Genomic DNA, 18,159 nt, shown 5'->3' with positions numbered 1-18,159 from the left:
ATGCCAGCACAGCATTTTTCATATGGAAAACAAATTTCTTTTAGCCAATGCACTGGAGAGCATGATTTGAAAAGAGCCATGTTCGCACATTTCAATAATCATTTGAGGGATTAGACTGACTCTCTGACAGAGAGGCCTATTTTTCTGGAGAAAATGTTTTCCTACTTGCACTTGTAGATCTGACACTTGGCACCATTCACTGCTACACAGCTCTTACAGATGTTTAAAAGCAAAGGCACAGTAAGGTATTTGATGTTAAACATAATTATTTCTCTCTCCCTTATGAAATGTTTTATCTAGTAATCATTGTTTTAAATGATGTGCTTTGTTATCCTTATGTTTTGCTGGTGGTGGTGATGTTCTTGATCAGATATTTGTTCACTCTGCTTGCAAAGAAAGTATGGGAACGGGATGAAGGGAGTAATAGTAGGAGGTCCTATTCTTTCTTAAACATCACACTTTTTCTTGGTAGCACCGGATGCGCCCTGAGATATCACAGCTGCTGGTCCCTCTATTCTACAAACATCTCAAGGACCACGAATCTGTGTCCCGCTTCGATAATGTCAGGGTAAGTGGAAATGCAGTCTAAGCAATGGCTAAGAGCGATACACTGCAGTGAATCCTGCAACTATAAGTTCATCGGTGAATTATACATAATGCATCCACTGGGCAAAAACTGTATGTCAGGCAGTGCTTGTAAAATCAGCTCATGACTGATTCTTGTTGATATTCGGTCATCTCTCTGTTTCTGCCCTGCGTCTATGATCAGATAACCTGAGAGGTCATTGTGGTTAGGAGAGGCATATAGATTGTGCTGATGATTGCACGTAGACAGATACACGTAGTTATGACGAAATAGACGTTTAGTGCTTTGGTTTGTAAAAGGTGGTCACCGGGACCACTCGAGCCGCCCTGTAGTTCTTCAGAAGAAATTGCAAGAAAATTGAATTTTTTATCCCAAGAGTAACTCTAGTTTATAAACTCTAAGATCAGCACAAGCAATAGTCCAGGCCACTTGCATCTAGACCATCTGCAGCACATTCCAGCTGAAGAAGAGAGAAAAAACTATGCTGAAGACCTTCTGGGGGCATATCATGATGGGCTGTGCTGGTGCAGCACAGAGCCAAGCGCCTGTTTTATACGCCACATAGTGAGTAAATAAGGCCCTAAAGGATTTCTCTGAGTTAGTACTTCAACTTCAGACAGCAGAGCTCAGAATCAGAAAAAAACTAAACTTACAAACTATTTCCGAGCTGTTCTATGTTAAAATAAAGCACTAACTCAGAGAAATATAGTCCCAGAACTGCACTTTTGGATTGAGGGCCCTCCCCTTTGGCCGCCGGCCCCTGCCTGCACCCTGTATGACAGCCCGTTTGGAACCTACTGTCTGCACTGTTGGTTAAATTGTTGTCTTCGGTGTTTTTGTCTTGACATATGTTTACTTCCTGACTAGATGATGAGTATTGTGTTCAAATGCATACTCTTAATGGGAACGATGGCTGCAGGAAGCAGCTGCCGCGTGACCCGTGTTTCACTGCACGTGTCTTGGAACTCCAGTGTTGCACAGTTCAGATGGCACCCCCTGCGGGTAGGGTGACCAACCGTCCGTAAATTTCACGGACCGGCCGTTATTTTAGTATGATGCCTTACAGACATCATACTAAAATCAAATTGGGGAATTTCAGGAAGGAATGCTGTTCCCCTGCGAGAGGCCCCATGAGTTTAGACGTTTGCACTCGGGGCCTCTCGCACTTTTCTTTTAAAGTGTAGACTCAGTCTGCCCGCAGCAGCCCCTCCCAAACCTCGAGCAGACTGTGGACTGAGACTACAGTGGCCCCTCCCGGACCTCCCACAGACTGTGCACTGAGTCTACAGCGTCCCCTCCCGGACCTCCCACAGACTGTGGACTGAGGCTACAGCAGCCCCTTCCGGACCTCCCACAGACTGTGGACTGAGGCTACAGCGTCCCCTTCCGGACCTCCCACAGACTGTGGACTGAGACTACAGCGGCCCCTCCCGGACCTCCCACAGACTGTGCACTGAGGCTACAGCGGCCCCTACCGGACCTCCCACAGACTGTGGACTGAGGCTACAGCGTCCCCTCCCGGACCTCCCACAGACTGTGCACTGAGGCTACAGTGTCCCCTCCAAGACCTCCCACAGACTGTGGACTGAGGCTACAGCGTCCCCTCCCGGACCTCCCACAGACTGTGCACTGAGACTACAGCGGCCCCTCCCGGACCTCCCACAGACTGTGGACTGAGACTACAGCGGCCCCTCCCGGACCTCCCACAGACTGTGCACTGAGGCTACAGTGTCCCCTCCCAGACCTCCCACAGACTGTGGACTGAGGCTACAGCGTCCCCTCCCGGACCTCCCACAGACTGTGCACTGAGACTACAGCGGCCCCTCCCGGACCTCCCACAGACTGTGCACTGAGGCTACAGTGTCCCCTCCCAGACCTCCCACAGACTGTGGACTGAGGCTACAGCGTCCCCTCCCGGACCTCCCACAGACTGTGCACTGAGACTACAGCGGCCCCTCCCGGACCTCCCACAGACTGTGGACTGAGGCTACAGCGGCCCCTCCCGGACCTCCCACAGACTGTGCACTGAGGCTACAGCGTCCCCTCCCGGACCTCCCACAGACTGTGGACTGAGGCTACAGCGGCCCCTCCCGGACCTCCCACAGACTGTGGACTGAGGCTACAGCGTCACCTCCCGGACCTCCCACAGACTGTGCACTGAGACTACAGCGGCCCCTCCCGGACCTCCCACAGACTGTGAACTGAGACTACAGCGTCCCCTCCCGGACCTCCCACAAACTGTGGACTGAGGCTACAGCGGCCCCTCCCGGACCTCCCACAGACTGTGGACTGAGGCTACAGCGTCACCTCCCGGACCTCCCACAGACTGTGCACTGAGACTACAGCGGCCCCTCCCAGACCTCCCACAGACTGTGAACTGAGACTACAGCGTCCCCTCCCGGACCTCCCACAGACTGTGGACTGAGGCTACAGCGTCCCCTCCCGGACCTCCCACAGACTGTGGACTGAGACTACAGCGGCCCCTCCCGGACCTCCCACAGACTGTGCACTGACGCTACAGCGGCCCCTCCCGGACCTCTCACAGACTGTGGACTGAGGCCACAGCATCCCCTCCTGGACCTCCCACAGACTGAGCAAAATTGGCCCTCATCTATCAGACCAAGTTTGGATTCTATTTGCATTAGCCTGTTTCCTAAGTCCGCGAGCATTGTTGCTATTGACTGAATTAAGTCAATCTGTAACTTGCAGGACTGACTTCCTCTTGCGAACATTGGCGTGTGGGCCAGTGATGCTTTCACTGAGCATCTATTTGAGCTTCTAAATTGGTTACAATTCCTCTGAAAGTGGTCCCGACTCAGGGTCTGATGTATTATGGTGAATTAGCTCCCTTTGAGGGGATCTTAACTCCACAGAGACTGGGGTGGCTTGGATGGGTGACAGATTCCTGTGGGTGATGCGCTGCATGAATTTGCACTACCGTCGTAATTTGATCACTTTGCGTAACCAGTCCTGGAGTACCCCAGACTTGGTGGAGTGAAAGGAAGGAGTCTGTTCTCCTAGGCTTGCCTCCCATGGGCTTAAGCAGCTCTGAGCTCGTTGTGGCAGGCTTTGTTAGGGGTAAAGAGTGTCTTATTGATGTTACCTTTGCGCCTTTTCCAAGGTCGAGACAGGGGCGTGTTGGTTGCGTGACTTTATGAAAATAGGATTCTTTCGCGTGGATGGTGGGGCGATGGCATGGTAGGTGATCTTTCTTTAAGTGAAAGACACACAATTGATGGACACAATGCAGAACAAATCAAAACATTCTCCCCCAGTCAAGAGATCTGGGTTAAATCCATCATTCTTTTGCTCACCATGCCTCCCCAGTTTAGACCTGGCTATATGCAAGTCTTGACCCTGTGCCTCATGGGAACAGTCCAGACCGAACTGCCAAGCCAAGTCCTCCCTGGACCGGAAACAAGCATCCTAGGACCGGTTTTGGGCTTTTACCCCTCTTCAGCCAGGATAGCTTGATTCCAGTGGCACAGTGAGCCCGGGACCTACGTCTAGGCATACCCGGCGCACTTAGGGCGAGAAAGCAAAAGACACACAATTGATGGACGGAATGCAGAACAAATCAAAACATTCTCCCCCAGTCAAGAGATCTGGGTTAAATCCATCATTCTTTTGCTCACCATGCCACCCCAGTTTAGACCTGGCCATTTGCCAAGCCAGGTCCTCCCTGGACCGGAAAAAAGCATCCTAGGACCAGTTTCGGGGTTTCACACCTCTTCAGCCAGGATAGCTTGATTCCAGTGGCACAGTGAGCCCAGGACCTACGTCTAGGCATACCCGGCGCACTTAGGGCGAGAAAGCAAAAGAGACACAATTGATGGACGGAATGCAGAACAAATCAAAACATTCTCCCCCAGTCAAGAGATCTGGGTTAAATCCATCATTCTTTTGCTCACCATGCCACCCCAGTTTAGACCTGGCCATTTGCCAAGCCAGGTCCTCCCTGGACCGGAAACAAGCATCCTAGGACCAGTTTCGGGGTTTCACCCCTCTTCAGCCAGGATAGCTTGATTCCAGTGGCACAGTGAGCCCGGGACCTACGTCTAGGCATACCCGGCGCACTTAGGGCGAGAAAGCAAAAGACACACAATTGATAGACGGAACGCAGAACAAATCAAAACATTCTCCCCCAGTCAAGAGATCTGGGTTAAATCCATCATTCTTTTGCTCATCATGCCACCCCAGTTTAGACCTGGCCATTTGCCAAGCCAGGTCCTCCCTGGACCGGAAACAAGCATCCTAGGACCAGTTTCGGGGTTTCACCCCTCTTCAGCCAGGATAGCTTGATTCCAGTGGCACAGTGAGCCCGGGACCTACGTCTAGGCATACCCGGCGCACTTGGGGCGAGAAAGCAAAAGACACACAATTGATGGACGGAATGCAGAACAAATCAAAACATTCTCCCCCAGTCAAGAGATCTGGGTTAAATCCATCATTCTTTTGCTCACCATGCCACCCCAGTTTAGACCTGGCCATTTGCCAAGCCAGGTCCTCCCTGGACCGGAAACAAGCATCCTAGGACCAGTTTCGGGGTTTCACCCCTCTTCAGCCAGGATAGCTTGATTCCAGTGGCACAGTGAGCCCAGGACCTACGTCTAGGCATACCCGGCGCACTTAGGGCGAGAAAGCAAAAGACACACAATTGATGGACGGAATGCAGAACAAATCAAAACATTCTCCCCCAGTCAAGAGATCTGGGTTAAATCCATCATTCTTTTGCTCACCATGCCACCCCAGTTTAGACCTGGCCATTTGCCAAGCCAGGTCCTCCCTGGACCGGAAACAAGCATCCTAGGACCGGTTTCGGGGTTTCACCCCTCTTCAGCCAGGATAGCTTGATTCCAGTGGCACAGTGAGCCCGGGACCTACGTCTAGGCATACCCGGCGCACTTAGGGCGAGAAAGCAAAAGACACACAATTGATGGACGGAATGCAGAACAAATCAAAACATTCTCCCCCAGTCAAGAGATCTGGGTTAAATCCATCATTCTTTTGCTCACCATGCCACCCCAGTTTAGACCTGGCCATTTGCCAAGCCAGGTCCTCCCTGGACCGGAAAAAAGCATCCTAGGACCAGTTTCGGGGTTTCACCCCTCTTCAGCCAGGATAGCTTGATTCCAGTGGCACAGTGAGCCCGGGACCTACGTCTAGGCATACCCGGCGCACTTGGGGCGAGAAAGCAAAAGACACACAATTGATGGACGGAATGCAGAACAAATCAAAACATTCTCCCCCAGTCAAGAGATCTGGGTTAAATCCATCATTCTTTTGCTCACCATGCCACCCCAGTTTAGACCTGGCCATTTGCCAAGCCAGGTCCTCCCTGGACCGGAAACAAGCATCCTAGGACCAGTTTCGGGGTTTCACCCCTTTTCAGCCAGGATGGCTTGATTCTAGTGGCACAGTGAGCACATGCTTTGCGAGCTTCCACTTTCCTTTGCAGAATAAGTTAATAACTGTGATTGAATGATCCCCAATGGCTCAGGCTGGAGGCTAACGTGCTCTCCTTCAGGGCGCTCCAAACTCTCTTGCGGGCAGTCTATTTGTCCCTTCCTGGTGGTACTTCTGGCTGGACATCTCTTTTTAACCATGTTTTTGACCCTACTATTTGACCTGGAGGGTAATACTATATATCTGCGCCTCTAGTAACCGTAAGAGGCAGACTAGTCGAACGTAGAAGTGCTATTCTGGAAGGTTACCTTAAATAGACATGGATGAAATAGGCAATAACGTGCGCCTAAAGCACGCAGTGCTGATCTTAGCTCAAGGAAGTCTTTCCGCCACTTAGCCGTTGCTGTGGAAACATCTTGGGAAATTAATAATTTTGCACCAGACCAAACAAGATGCTTTTTAATCTTGGCTGCATTTAATACTTGCAGAAGGCCAGTGAATTTCAAAAAAAGAAGGATCACTCCACGAGGGATTGATGGAGCCAATGTTGAAGATAAACGAGGTCCCAATCTGTGCGCTATCTGAATATTTAAGTTAGTAGATGGAGGAAAATCCAAAAGCTTTGGAAAAAAGGAGGTGAAAAAAGTAACTGGATTATTCCCTTATAGAATCTCAGGAAGACCAAACAGACGAAGGTTATTATATTTGTTCCTATTTTCAAGATCCTCAGCTGACTTTTTAAGCAGTAAAATATCTTTCTCCAGAGTCACAATTTTTACAGACGTATCCTGGATGTCATTAACATGCTGCTCCACCAAGGACAGATGAGTTTCCATAGACGACCATTTATTATCCAGAACTTGCAAGCGGGTGTTAAGTTTCTTGAACAAACGGTCATAAAGCACGTATTTTTTCTAGAACAGTGTCCATAGATACAGGAGAGAGAGGTTTAGGCAATGTCCAAAAGCCAAGTTGGACGATAAACAGGCTTTTATGTAACAATGAGGATTTTTAAAACTGAGCACTGGTTGGATTTGATTCCATAAATGAGGCACAGTTATAATTGATAAGAAGGATTCATTGTATTTTTCTTTTCACTGGAGATTTATGTGGTAAACATCACGCCGATTTGTACCATAATCGAGGCTGGATGTCTAGACCAATTCTTCATTCTTTATCAACTTTGTGTTACTAGCATGATGTTAACTGGCCATCTTCAGCGTAGTTCAGTGTTTGCAGTGTGCTTCCTTGTAGGCCTAAAATTATTTTTTTCCAAGCGCTTGCTTTTGTGCAGTCTTGCTTGCACTTCAAACGTCTCTCGCGGCTGCGTTCAAAAAAGAAGCTTCGTTCTCCGCTATCAAAATAATTTGTTCACAGACATTAAGGCATGACAATTGGTTCCGGGTGCTTTCATTCAAGGGCTCCCAGTAGAGAAGGTAAAAGACAGGCTGGATGCTGGAGCCAAAGGCAAAGTAAAAACTGTGAACAAAAAGGCAAAAGTTGCGTAACTGAATCGCAGGACATCCCAAAAAGCTTGGCTGTCATTCTTCTAACTGATGAAAAATATTTGTTACTGACAAAAAATGCTTAGATCGGTGAGGAGCCATCCTAAAGATTTTGGGGCCCTGTACAAGACATATGTCAGGGTGCCCTGTTCATATAGAGAGCAAAGGCATAGGCACATAGAGGTGTAGAGATAGGTACAGAGAGAGAGAAATAGGGAGGGGTGGAAGTGGTGAGGTGAAGGATGAAGCGAGATATGAGGTTGGAAGAGAGGTGAAGCGCAGAAAGACTGGTAGTGGGTGGTGGGAGTGACTTAGCGGTAGTAACCGAGAGGGTTTGAGAGAGAAGCGAGGCAGAGAGATGAGGTACCACAAGACAAATAGGTCGAGATAGAGAAATTAGCTGGAGTAAAGTGAGGTGGAAAGAAAGGGGAGAGGAAGAAGAAGTGATATAGATAAGGAGGTGATTAAAAGTAGAAAGTGAAGGAGAGAGAGTGAGAGAGATAGAAAGAGGGGTGATATCAGGTTGGTACAGAGATAAGTAGAGAGAGGAAATCAGAAATAGAGGTAAGCAGAGAGTGGTATGATGTTGAGATATAGAAACTGGCAGAGATGTGAGAGAGGCAGAAATAGAGATAGAGAGGTGGAGGTAATTTTAACAGGGACCCGTGGAAAGTGTGGCACTGGCCATTTGCTTTGCCCATGCCTTAGAACGTCTCTGGATAGGTGTGTACTCCATGCCATGCGTTTAGTGATCGATCATACGTATTAGGAACAGCTGCAGTCCAGGTGCTGACTCCTGGGGTTCTCCACGCTTTTATCAGGTATGAATGTGCTCAGCTTTTTATTACCGTCTGTCTGCCTTTACTTGACATGTTATCACTATTTTAATCAAAAAGTTACTTTATCAGCCCAAACAAAGTGTTATCTTTTCCTTAATCAACGTGTCATGATGTCATTAGTATCCCATGTTCATCAAGTAGGTTAGCATTTGGTGAGGATGTTTGTCAATGTCACAAATTAAGGGTCATGTTTGTTATGTTTAATTTATGAAAATGATCCTGGATTGCAATAACTTCTGCAATGTTTTTCAAACTCTTCCCCTTGATGCAGGGTGTAGACAGCAATGTCTTCTTCGTTGGGCACGAAGAGGAGGAGGACAAGAACTCGGATTCAGAGAGCTACAGCAACACGTTTGAAGCCTCCTTCGTGGTCTCACTGTGCCAGTATCTCCTGCAGCAGGACTACAAGGAAGATCAGATCACCATCTTGACCCCCTACACCGGGCAGCTCCAGATCATCCGCCACAAGATGAAGGAAAAAGAACTGGAAAAGGTGGCTGTCAAAGCCATAGATGACTTCCAGGGTGAGGAGAACGACATAGTTTTGCTCTCCTTGGTGCGGAGCAATAAAGAGGGACAAATAGGTTTCATGAAGGACAAAAACCGCTTGTGTGTCGCTTTCTCACGTGCTAGGGTGGGGTTTTACTGCATCGGCAATCTGAAGGCTCTCTCAGATGGCTCAAAGAACCGTCTGTGGCAAGATATCCTGAAGATGCTGGAAGAGAAGAACCTTACTGGGGAGGGGCTGACATTGACATGTCGAAACCACCCTAGCAGCAGAATTGTAGTGAAGCGGAGTTCAGATTTCAGGAAAGTCCGCCATGGGGGATGTGATCTTCCTTGCCAAACCCGCCTGAAATGTGGCCATCCCTGCACCCTTTCTTGTCACCCAAATGACATGGACCATCTCAGATATAAATGCAAGTTTCAATGCACGAAGATTATTTGCCTTCGTAATCATGAATGCTCCAAGAAATGCTGGCAACCTTGTGATGTCTGCACTGTGAAGGTAGAAAAAATCCTTCCAAACTGCGGTCATACTCAAACAGTCCCCTGCTGTAGAAATGCTGCTGAATGGCACTGTTTGCAACCATGTGAGAGACAACTGAAGTGCCGGCACTCCTGCACATTAAAATGTGGGCAAGACTGCAGCGAATGCAGGTGCATGAAAAAAATTGACTTTAAGCTACCATGTAACCACACCATAAACATTAAGTGTCACAAGCAGAATATGGTCCAAATCTGCCAACAGGAATGTGAAGAGACCCTTGAGTGTGGGCACAAGTGCAAGGGAACCTGCCATGAATGTCTGAATGGAAAACTGCATGTTGGCTGCAATCAACAATGCACCCGCGTCCTTCTCTGTTCCCATGTGTGCAAAAGCAACTGCACGGACATCTGCCCTCCTTGTCCAGTAAAATGTCTCAACAAGTGCATGCACAGTCGCTGCGATAAAAGCTGTGGAGCTATATGTTTTCAATGCACTCTGCCCTGTTCTTGGGCATGCAGTCATTTTAAGTGTGGAAAAAAGTGCCATGAACCGTGTGACCGTCCCCGGTGCAACATGCCATGCCAGAAGATTCTTAAATGCAGTCACCCTTGCGTTGGCCTTTGTGGAGACCCCTGTCCGAAACACTGTAGGGTGTGTGACCAAGACAAACTCACAGAGATCTTTTTCGGAACTGAAGATGAGCCAGATGCCCGGTTTGTCCTGCTTGAGGACTGTCGCCACGTCTTCGAGGTGAGTGGCCTGGACCAGTGGATGGATGGGGGCGAAGGAGATGAGAACCAACACGTGCAGATGAAGATGTGTCCGAGATGTTCATTGCCAATCCAATGGAATACTCGCTACAGTGATATCATCAAGAAGATACGGCTGAAAATTGACAAGGTGAAGGAGAAAATTCAGGGAAGTGAAGAAGAGATTGAAGACAAAAAAAGCCATCTCTTGAGCTGTGTAAGAGCAACCAGAGGCATTTCTTATCCACACGAAAAAAGTATTGTGGACAAATTAAAGAATACTCTGACTCTGCAGGCCCTCAAAGACCAAGAGAACACGTTGAACTTCTTGACAAGTCTTAGCAAGCGGAAGACTCAGGCAGAGAAGTGCACCAAGGAGCGAAAGGAATCTTTACTAAAAACCATTGGAGAAATGGAGGAGTGGCTTTGCAGAAAGGGATCACCTTTCACTTCCCAGCAGCTGAAAGAGTGCAAAAATGAGGTGCAAAGGATATCCTACCTGGGCAATGTCTTTGAACGCATGAGCTCCTATGAGAAGAACGCATGGAATCCAACGGACGCAGCCCTAGAATCTGTGATTGAAGCCTTAGAGCTGCTGAGCCCTTTGGTTCCTTTCACAGAGGCCACAAACAGTTTGCTCCAAGGTGTACTCCAGAAGATTGATGAGTTAATGCCTGTTTCAGGCATACGCCTGACTGAGGCTGAGCGAGTAATGATCGTTGAAGCCATGAATCTTGGAAAAGGGCACTGGTACAACTGCCCGAGAGGCCATTTGTACACAGTGGGCGAGTGTGGGAGACCAATGCAAGAGTCCAACTGCCCCGAATGTGGCTCTGCTATTGGCGGTCAGAGCCACAATCCTGCCCAGGGAAATGTCACTACTGATGTAATGCTGCAGGCTGCTCCAGCACAGCCTCTCACTGAGCTCCAGTGAAACATGGTAAGAGGCTAGGAAACAGGAACTAAAAGTGAGAGCCAAAAAGAAAACTCTGAAATAGTTTCTGGCTGTTGATGTCATCTTCGCAAACAAAGTAAACAAACTTTTCCAAATGAGGCTTGCTATGGATATCATCAGATCAGGAACACACATGGTGACCTGAAAAGGGCAAACCTTTCATCTGGAGTCGATACGGGTGTGCAGCAGACAAGTTCTCATGAATTCGGTTTAATGTCAATCGAAGTAACTTACCTTTCAAGAAGACCTGCTAAGATTTCTTATGGGGAAGGAAATACACCCCTTCTGCTTAGCTCAGAAGCAGGAATGGGACAAACCAGTTTTCCTGGAGCACTCAGTGTCTGCGCCACCTCCAGCATTGCAGACTGTTCGTCTCTTTCCTTTGATAACAGTGTTAGCAATAATATAGCCAGACCTGCTCAGTGGGCCAATGTTGGTTAGTTGGTGATGGCAGGAGCTCTTAGAGAGGTTCACTGAAACTCTCCCTTCAGTGGGTCAGACTGAGATTGTGCGTTGTGAGAGGAGGGTTGGGGAGAGGGGATGGGTGGGGGGGGGTCCAATGTTTAGGATATTTCTTCTCTGCAGGTCTGTTCCGATTATTTTGATTCAAGTATGGGTGCTACAGGGTCATGCGGCATGGTGTCTTAACAGGCATCTCTAGTGTGCAAAGAATATATGCTATATCGGCATTAAAAGGAGTTGGTATGTTATTTACAATACTTAGAAATGTCAGAAGTGCTGTGAAAGAAACACAAATTCCCATTACCGAAAAATACATTTCAATAAATAAGAGAGTTGCAAAGATGAATCGAAGAGATGGCGAGATATTCAAAGGAATGAAAGCATCAGCGCAAACGCCTGACTCCCCTTGGTATACGCTTGGTAGGAAAAGAAAAAGGATACAACAGTAAATACCAGGCCTCCACACTGGCTATGCCAGAAGTATCGCCTGGGGAAGAGAGTGGGAAAGGGGTGCAAAGAATGGTGGGACTAGATGGCTGCGTAGGCAAAGGAGCAGCAATATAGGATACATGTCTGACAGCGGCAGCTCCTCCGCTAAGGCGGAGGAGATTCACCACACTGCTTTAAAGCAGTGCAAAAGAAAAAAGAAAATGATAATAACGGAGCGTTGTTATCATTTTCTTTTGTATGCCGTTGCCGCGGCACCAGGTTAGGGCGAGCAGGACTGGGCTTCCCGCATCACAGGGAGGAGGAGTGGCTGCTTCTGCTGCACCTAAAGTGCACATAACTGTTTGGCCGTCCGCCTGGGGCCAGGCAAACAGTCATGGGCTGCATTACAGCCTGGGTGGAGAACATGCCCAGGTTTCCACTCTTGAGTGCCGAACCACAGCGCTCAGACCTATCACAACTGATCTTTAAAGGAAGTCGTGCATGCAATATTCTATGAAAAAAAGTACTTGGTCTCTTTAAGTTCATCTCTGAGAATCATGCGAAACATATTTTGTGATAAAGAATTGGCAAATAACAGTTCAAGTTTACCAGCTCCTCCGACAGGTTTGCACTATTCAGCCACAGAACCATCTGAATTCTGTCCTGTGTCAGATACAGGGGCACTGCAGCGAATCAAAGGAACATAAATGCAAAAGAATCAAGCATGTAGGAAAGGAAACCTTAAAACCCTAGTTAGGACAGAGGAGATCAAATAAAGATACTGTAGGACATGAGTAGGGTACAAACTAGTATGGACTCCCTACCATACCACAAACCTATGTTGCTAGGTGATCTCGTCCTGCCAGCTCACTTTCCACAAAGGTATCCTCATTGTATGTGGTCTCTGACTTGGTTCACCCCAGCCGCCAATACCCTACTTTCCACAAGAACCACTGTAAGTGCATCGGGTGGTATACACAATGGATTGTACAAGGGTGACATGGCTTATAAATTAACAAAGTCTGGGAAATCCTGACAAGGGTGGGCCTCAACGTGCAATGGCTCCAGCAGAGCATCACTGGTGCAGGATGGGAAAGTGTGGGCGCCTCACAATTCGGCCCAGGTATACAGTAGAACTGCAGATAACCCTGGAGGGGTGTGGGCTATTGCATGCTCTTGTGGTCTCTGAGGATGTGGGGAATGCAGGAAGGGGAGTCGGCATACTCCAGTGGTACTCTTAGGATGTGGGAAAGGAGGATAAAGTATGTCAGAGTTACTCCTTTCACCACTGAGTCATAGGCTCACACAGTAGTCCTCGCACTGCGTGGCATTGGAAATAAAAATAACCATGCTGCTCATCAACAAACAGGCAGCCATGATGTCTTTGCATTACCCAGGAAAGCTCCTCATCTAAGATCATTGCGTCGTTACTTTCATGTGGCAGCCGCCTGAGATGACGGAAATCCCTTTGTAATATGCTGGTGTTTGTTCAGGGATGAGTGGTATATTTTCACCTCCAACTCACTCTGTGAGCACTACATTGTGTTCCAGCCAAACACAAACTATTGGCCAAAGTGTAAACATTTGTAAAATACAGTCGTCTGGTCAAAAATGTGACTGGCACCTCATCTAGCCAGTATTTCATGAGGGAGGAGGGTGCACGCAAAGAAGCTGGTGATTGAAGGGGGATGACCCAAATACCCTCACTGTATGTATGTTGTGCTGAAATGATATCTGTCAGATCGCTAATCCATCTGTAGACAGACCTAAACAGTGATGGACAGAATGCCGCAATGAATCTGAGCCACTGGTAATCATCTGGCTGTATTTAATGCCATCGGTTTTGCTCAGCGCACCACTGCAGACTGCTAGGCAAGCAAGGCTCGATCTGGTCCTCCGCTTGGTGGGCAGACTCACTCGGACCTTTAGCTTCTCCAAAGTTAAATCAAACTGGGCATTTGGTTTGATGCAAAGCTTACATTTGACAGCCAGATTGCGGCCTTGGCAGGCAAATGTTTTGGGATTTTAAAAACTGTCAAACAAATGATCTGCAAATCATCTGCCTCCTGCCTGAATCTACCAGAAAGACAGTAGTCCAGGCACTGGTCATGTCTAGGTTGGACTACTGAAATGCCTTGTACCTCGGAGTATCCCAATCCTAAGTGATGAGACTTCAGCATGTGCAGAGTTCTGCAGCTCATCTGCTGCCGAATCTTCCTAGATGGGCCTTTATGGATCTGCACTCTCAAAGCTGCACTGGCTTCCCCTGAACACGGACTCTCATTTAAACCCTGTGCTATTGCTACAGGGCTTTTATGAACAAGGGACCCCGTTATTTGCACACCCCCCCCCATCAAGCCTTACTGTCCTTCAAGGAGCCTTAGATCTGGTGGGGTCCGGTTAGCCTGTATCTCCACTGTGAAGAAAGCGCGCATTGGAGGCAGCTCCTTTTTAGCTTTTTAGCATCCAAGCTGTGATCCTCCCCACCCCTTCATCTACGACAGGCAAGGAGGAGATCAATGTTTCACAAAAACCTAAAAACATGGTCAATTAGGTTGCTTTGATCCTGACTCTTATTAGTTCTGTTGAGCTTTCCTGATCACTGAGAGCTCAGCGCTGGGACACTTCATTTAAAATAATAATACATGTAATACAAATCATGTTATAAGTCTTGAGCAAGTCAGCCTTGATCCCACTCTGGATAACTTGGAGACAGAGTATGAGATGAATATTAAAACCCTGCTTGTTAGTGTCAGTAGAATCTCATGATGATTGATAGCAAAACAGATTCCCTGACTATCAGTAGGTGTCAGTAAAACAGACTCCTTGACAATCAGTAGGTGTCAGTAAAACAGACTCCTTGGCAATCAGTAGGTGTCAGGAAAACAGACTCCTTGACAATCAGTAGGTGTCAGTAAAACAGGCTCCTTGACAATCAGTAGGTGTCAGTAAAACAGACTCCTTGGCAATCAGTAGGTGTCAGTAAAACAGACTCCTTGACAATCAGTAGGTGTCAGTAAAACAGGCTCCTTGACAATCAGTAGGTGTCAGTAAAACAGACTCCTTGGCAATCAGTAGGTGTCAGGAAAACAGACTCCTTGACAATCAGTAGGTGTCAGTAAAACAGGCTCCTTGACAATCAGTAGGTGTCAGTAAAACAGACTCCTTGGCAATCAGTAGGTGTCAGGAAAACAGACTCATTGACAATCAGTAGGTGTCAGTAAAACAGGCTCCTTGACAATCAGTAGGTGTCAGTAAAACAGACTCCTTGACAATCAGTAGGTGTCAGGAAAACAGACTCCTTGACAATCAGTAGGTGTCAGGAAAACAGACTCCTTAACAATCAGTAGGTGTCAGTAAAACAGACTCCTTGACAATCAGTAGGTGTCAGTAAAACAGATTCCTTGACAATCAGAAGGCATCAGTTGGAAGATTAGGTGAACAATCCAGATGGATAGATATGGCTGAGCACCATATCTCAGACCTTAAGGATGGAACTGCCTCCAACAACAACAAAAAAACCTCTGAAAATTGAGGTCATATAGAGGTCATCAAATCCAAAAATAAATCTCTAGATAAGAGGAGGAAAGTATTAAGAATGATGGGAGTGCCTAAATTGACAGATGTGAGACTAATGGAGAAGTTCATAGAGCCAACAGATACCCTCTTTGTGATAAAACAAGCTCACCACTCATTGGTGCAGGGACGCCCTACAGGAGCCCCTTCACCTCACATTATTGCCTGTCTATTTCACTATGCAGTCTATCGTCTGGTACCAACAAAAGCACATTCATTACAAAGGGTATCCACCTCAATATTTCTTGACTTCATGATGACTGCATATGAGGCCAGGCAGGATTTCACTGCTATTATGAAAACTTTCAACAGTCTCACATTCCGTATGCCATGTTTACCCATCCTGCCTAAGAATCACTTTACTGGGCAAGCCCTACAACTTAAATGATCCTCAGCAAATTACTGCTGTTTAAAGAAATAAAAGGATAGTCTTGCATCAAAAACTACTGTTTCTTGAGGGCCCAACACCCAGCCCTTGAAGAAAATAATTGGAGTTGACATATCCACTTGATCCACATCAATGTTAACAATCATTTTCAATGCAATCAGTCTCACCTTTGGGACCTTATATGTATTTAGCTATGCAGCAGATTAGCCTGGGCGCTGAAACATCTACTGTTCTTTAACGTGGAGGGAAAGTAAGCGCCAAATTGCGTGACACGCCAGGTATGGGAACACATGGAGAGAAATATTGCCTTTCAGCTGGAAATGGTATAGTCCAAAGCTCTGTTTTCAATATAAAGTCAGGGCCTTCGGTGGTCATTTCACTGAAAATACAAGATTTAAAAACAATATTATTGTCTACGGGTGCTCGTGGAAGACAATTTCTATGGACTGGAATCTAGAGAATGCTAAAATGATTCTGGTATTTTACTGACCTCTGCTGGTCGTTTTCTATCAAGAAAGTTAAATAGAGACAGTTGCCAGGAAAATTTAAAAAAAGAAATTCTCTCAGCAGAAAGCAATTCTGGTATTTCACTGACCTCTGCTTGTCGTTTTCTATCAAGACAGTTAAATAGAGGCAGTTGAACAGAAAAAAAAAGTTCCTAAGCGGAAGCAGACAAGTCCTAGGGCTGATCTCCAGAGCCCACAAAGTACATACACATATAAGTATATACTAATATATAAGTATATACTAAAGTATATACAAGAGGTCTCGAAAAAAGTTTGCTACAAAGTTACTCTCCTCTACACTATTAGAATTATGGGTATGTTATTGTTCTTACTAACATAGAGCACTGTATGCAAGGAGACAAGAGTCAATGCCCTCTCAACTGGTTTTATGATAAAATAGTTTTGGGGAGGCTTGAGTATCAGTGAGAAGATAGCACCTTTTGAGATACTAACATGCCCTTCAATTATTGGCACTGGGGCATAGGAGATACCATTTCTGAGACAAGATAACCATGGCATGGGGCAATGACCTGGAGTTACCTCATGGAGTAATCCCAGGGCTCCTCCTGACTGTGCGTATGTGACAGTATGGGGTGTGCGACGATGGAGACAATGTACACTGCTACCCCGGCTCACCAATGCACCACAGCAGTGAACAGCCCTCATCTGTTGACCGCCATGTGTAAAGCCATGATGTGTACTGTAATTATAATTAAAACAAATCTCTTGGGTATCATCTTTCGAATTATATTTGTTTATGTTTGTTTCAAATATGAATGCACATGTTGTTCATTGCAACGTGATAATTCTGTCTTCTTGAATATATACATTTTGTATGTACAATTAAAATGTTCTTTCTGGTGGCTGTTTTTAAATAATGAACAAAGCTTCTTCGAAATTGATATTTTGATTTTTCCCTTATTGTTTTTAAACAATAAGCAAGGTCTCACAGAATGCATGTAACTGAAAGGCTGCAAGGGCTTTACTGATAATGGTTTATTCTGGAAATGCTGAGCAATGTTCTGACAGAATATATAAAATAAAACACAGCCTTATTAGATAAGAAGGGCCTTCGTACAAGGGATTCAAGACTGAGGGTGATACCAAAGCACAGAAGCCACAGTCGCTTTTCTTGCTGATTGCTACAGAGGAGGCACCAGCCTTAACACAGCTTATCTGCTGACTTTCAGATGCAAATGGGAACAGCAGCTGCTCTTTCTTTGCTTAACATTGGTTCAATTTTTCAGAAAAGGTATGTGGTGTGAATCATCTATGAAAATGAAATAAGCCCTGTTTTGGTGCTAAGTTTAGTTTAACTAACCTAGGAAAAGGAGGGTTGTGGATACTGATGTTAAGAAATCATGTTACAAGTTTCCCTATTTTTCTGTCTGTTAACAAGTATTATTGCTGTTACTATTCATATTGTGTGCACTGGGAAAGGATTTTAATTTTAATAAATCTTTAAAGTATAATCCTAATTTCCTAGTGTTCTTGAGTGTTTCTGTATTATTTTGGTACGTAGACTATGTCTTTATTGTCAGAGGGTCTAGAAAACTAAATTCCAGCCAGTGTTCTGTAAAAAAGTCCAGAAATTCTATCACTTTGAGGTTAGTTGAATATCCCATTTCTATTATATTGCTATATTCAGTGGAGGGGTAGAGATACTTTTCTCAGAATACACATAGGTACAACCATAGATCAAGCCGTTGAAGTGGAACATCCGAGGCTCAACAACCCCCTCAAGTCCATGCAGGTTCTTGCATATTT

General features: G+C 46.3%; 1 protein-coding gene across 1 annotated transcript in view; it reads left to right on the top strand.

Annotated features, from left to right (window-relative positions):
• LOC146830317 (NFX1-type zinc finger-containing protein 1-like) overlaps positions 1 to 17,867 on the top strand; it is a 727,926-nt gene extending 710,059 nt beyond the window's left edge. The window contains exons 20-21 of the mRNA XM_085604515.1: positions 473 to 568; positions 8,608 to 17,867. Coding sequence (XP_085460641.1) covers positions 473 to 568; positions 8,608 to 11,010 — 2,499 coding nt within the window. The 3' untranslated portion in view covers positions 11,011 to 17,867. The remainder of the gene's footprint in view (positions 1 to 472; positions 569 to 8,607) is intronic.
• The last annotated feature ends 292 nt before the right edge of the window (positions 17,868 to 18,159 follow it).

The sequence above is a fragment of the Triturus cristatus genome, chromosome 5_1 (genome assembly GCF_964204655.1).
Source record: "Triturus cristatus chromosome 5_1, aTriCri1.1, whole genome shotgun sequence".
In the NCBI taxonomy this organism is placed as follows: Eukaryota; Metazoa; Chordata; class Amphibia; order Caudata; family Salamandridae; genus Triturus; species Triturus cristatus.
Note: the sequence above shows the minus strand (reverse complement) of the source record. Positions and strands in the feature narration are given on the sequence as shown.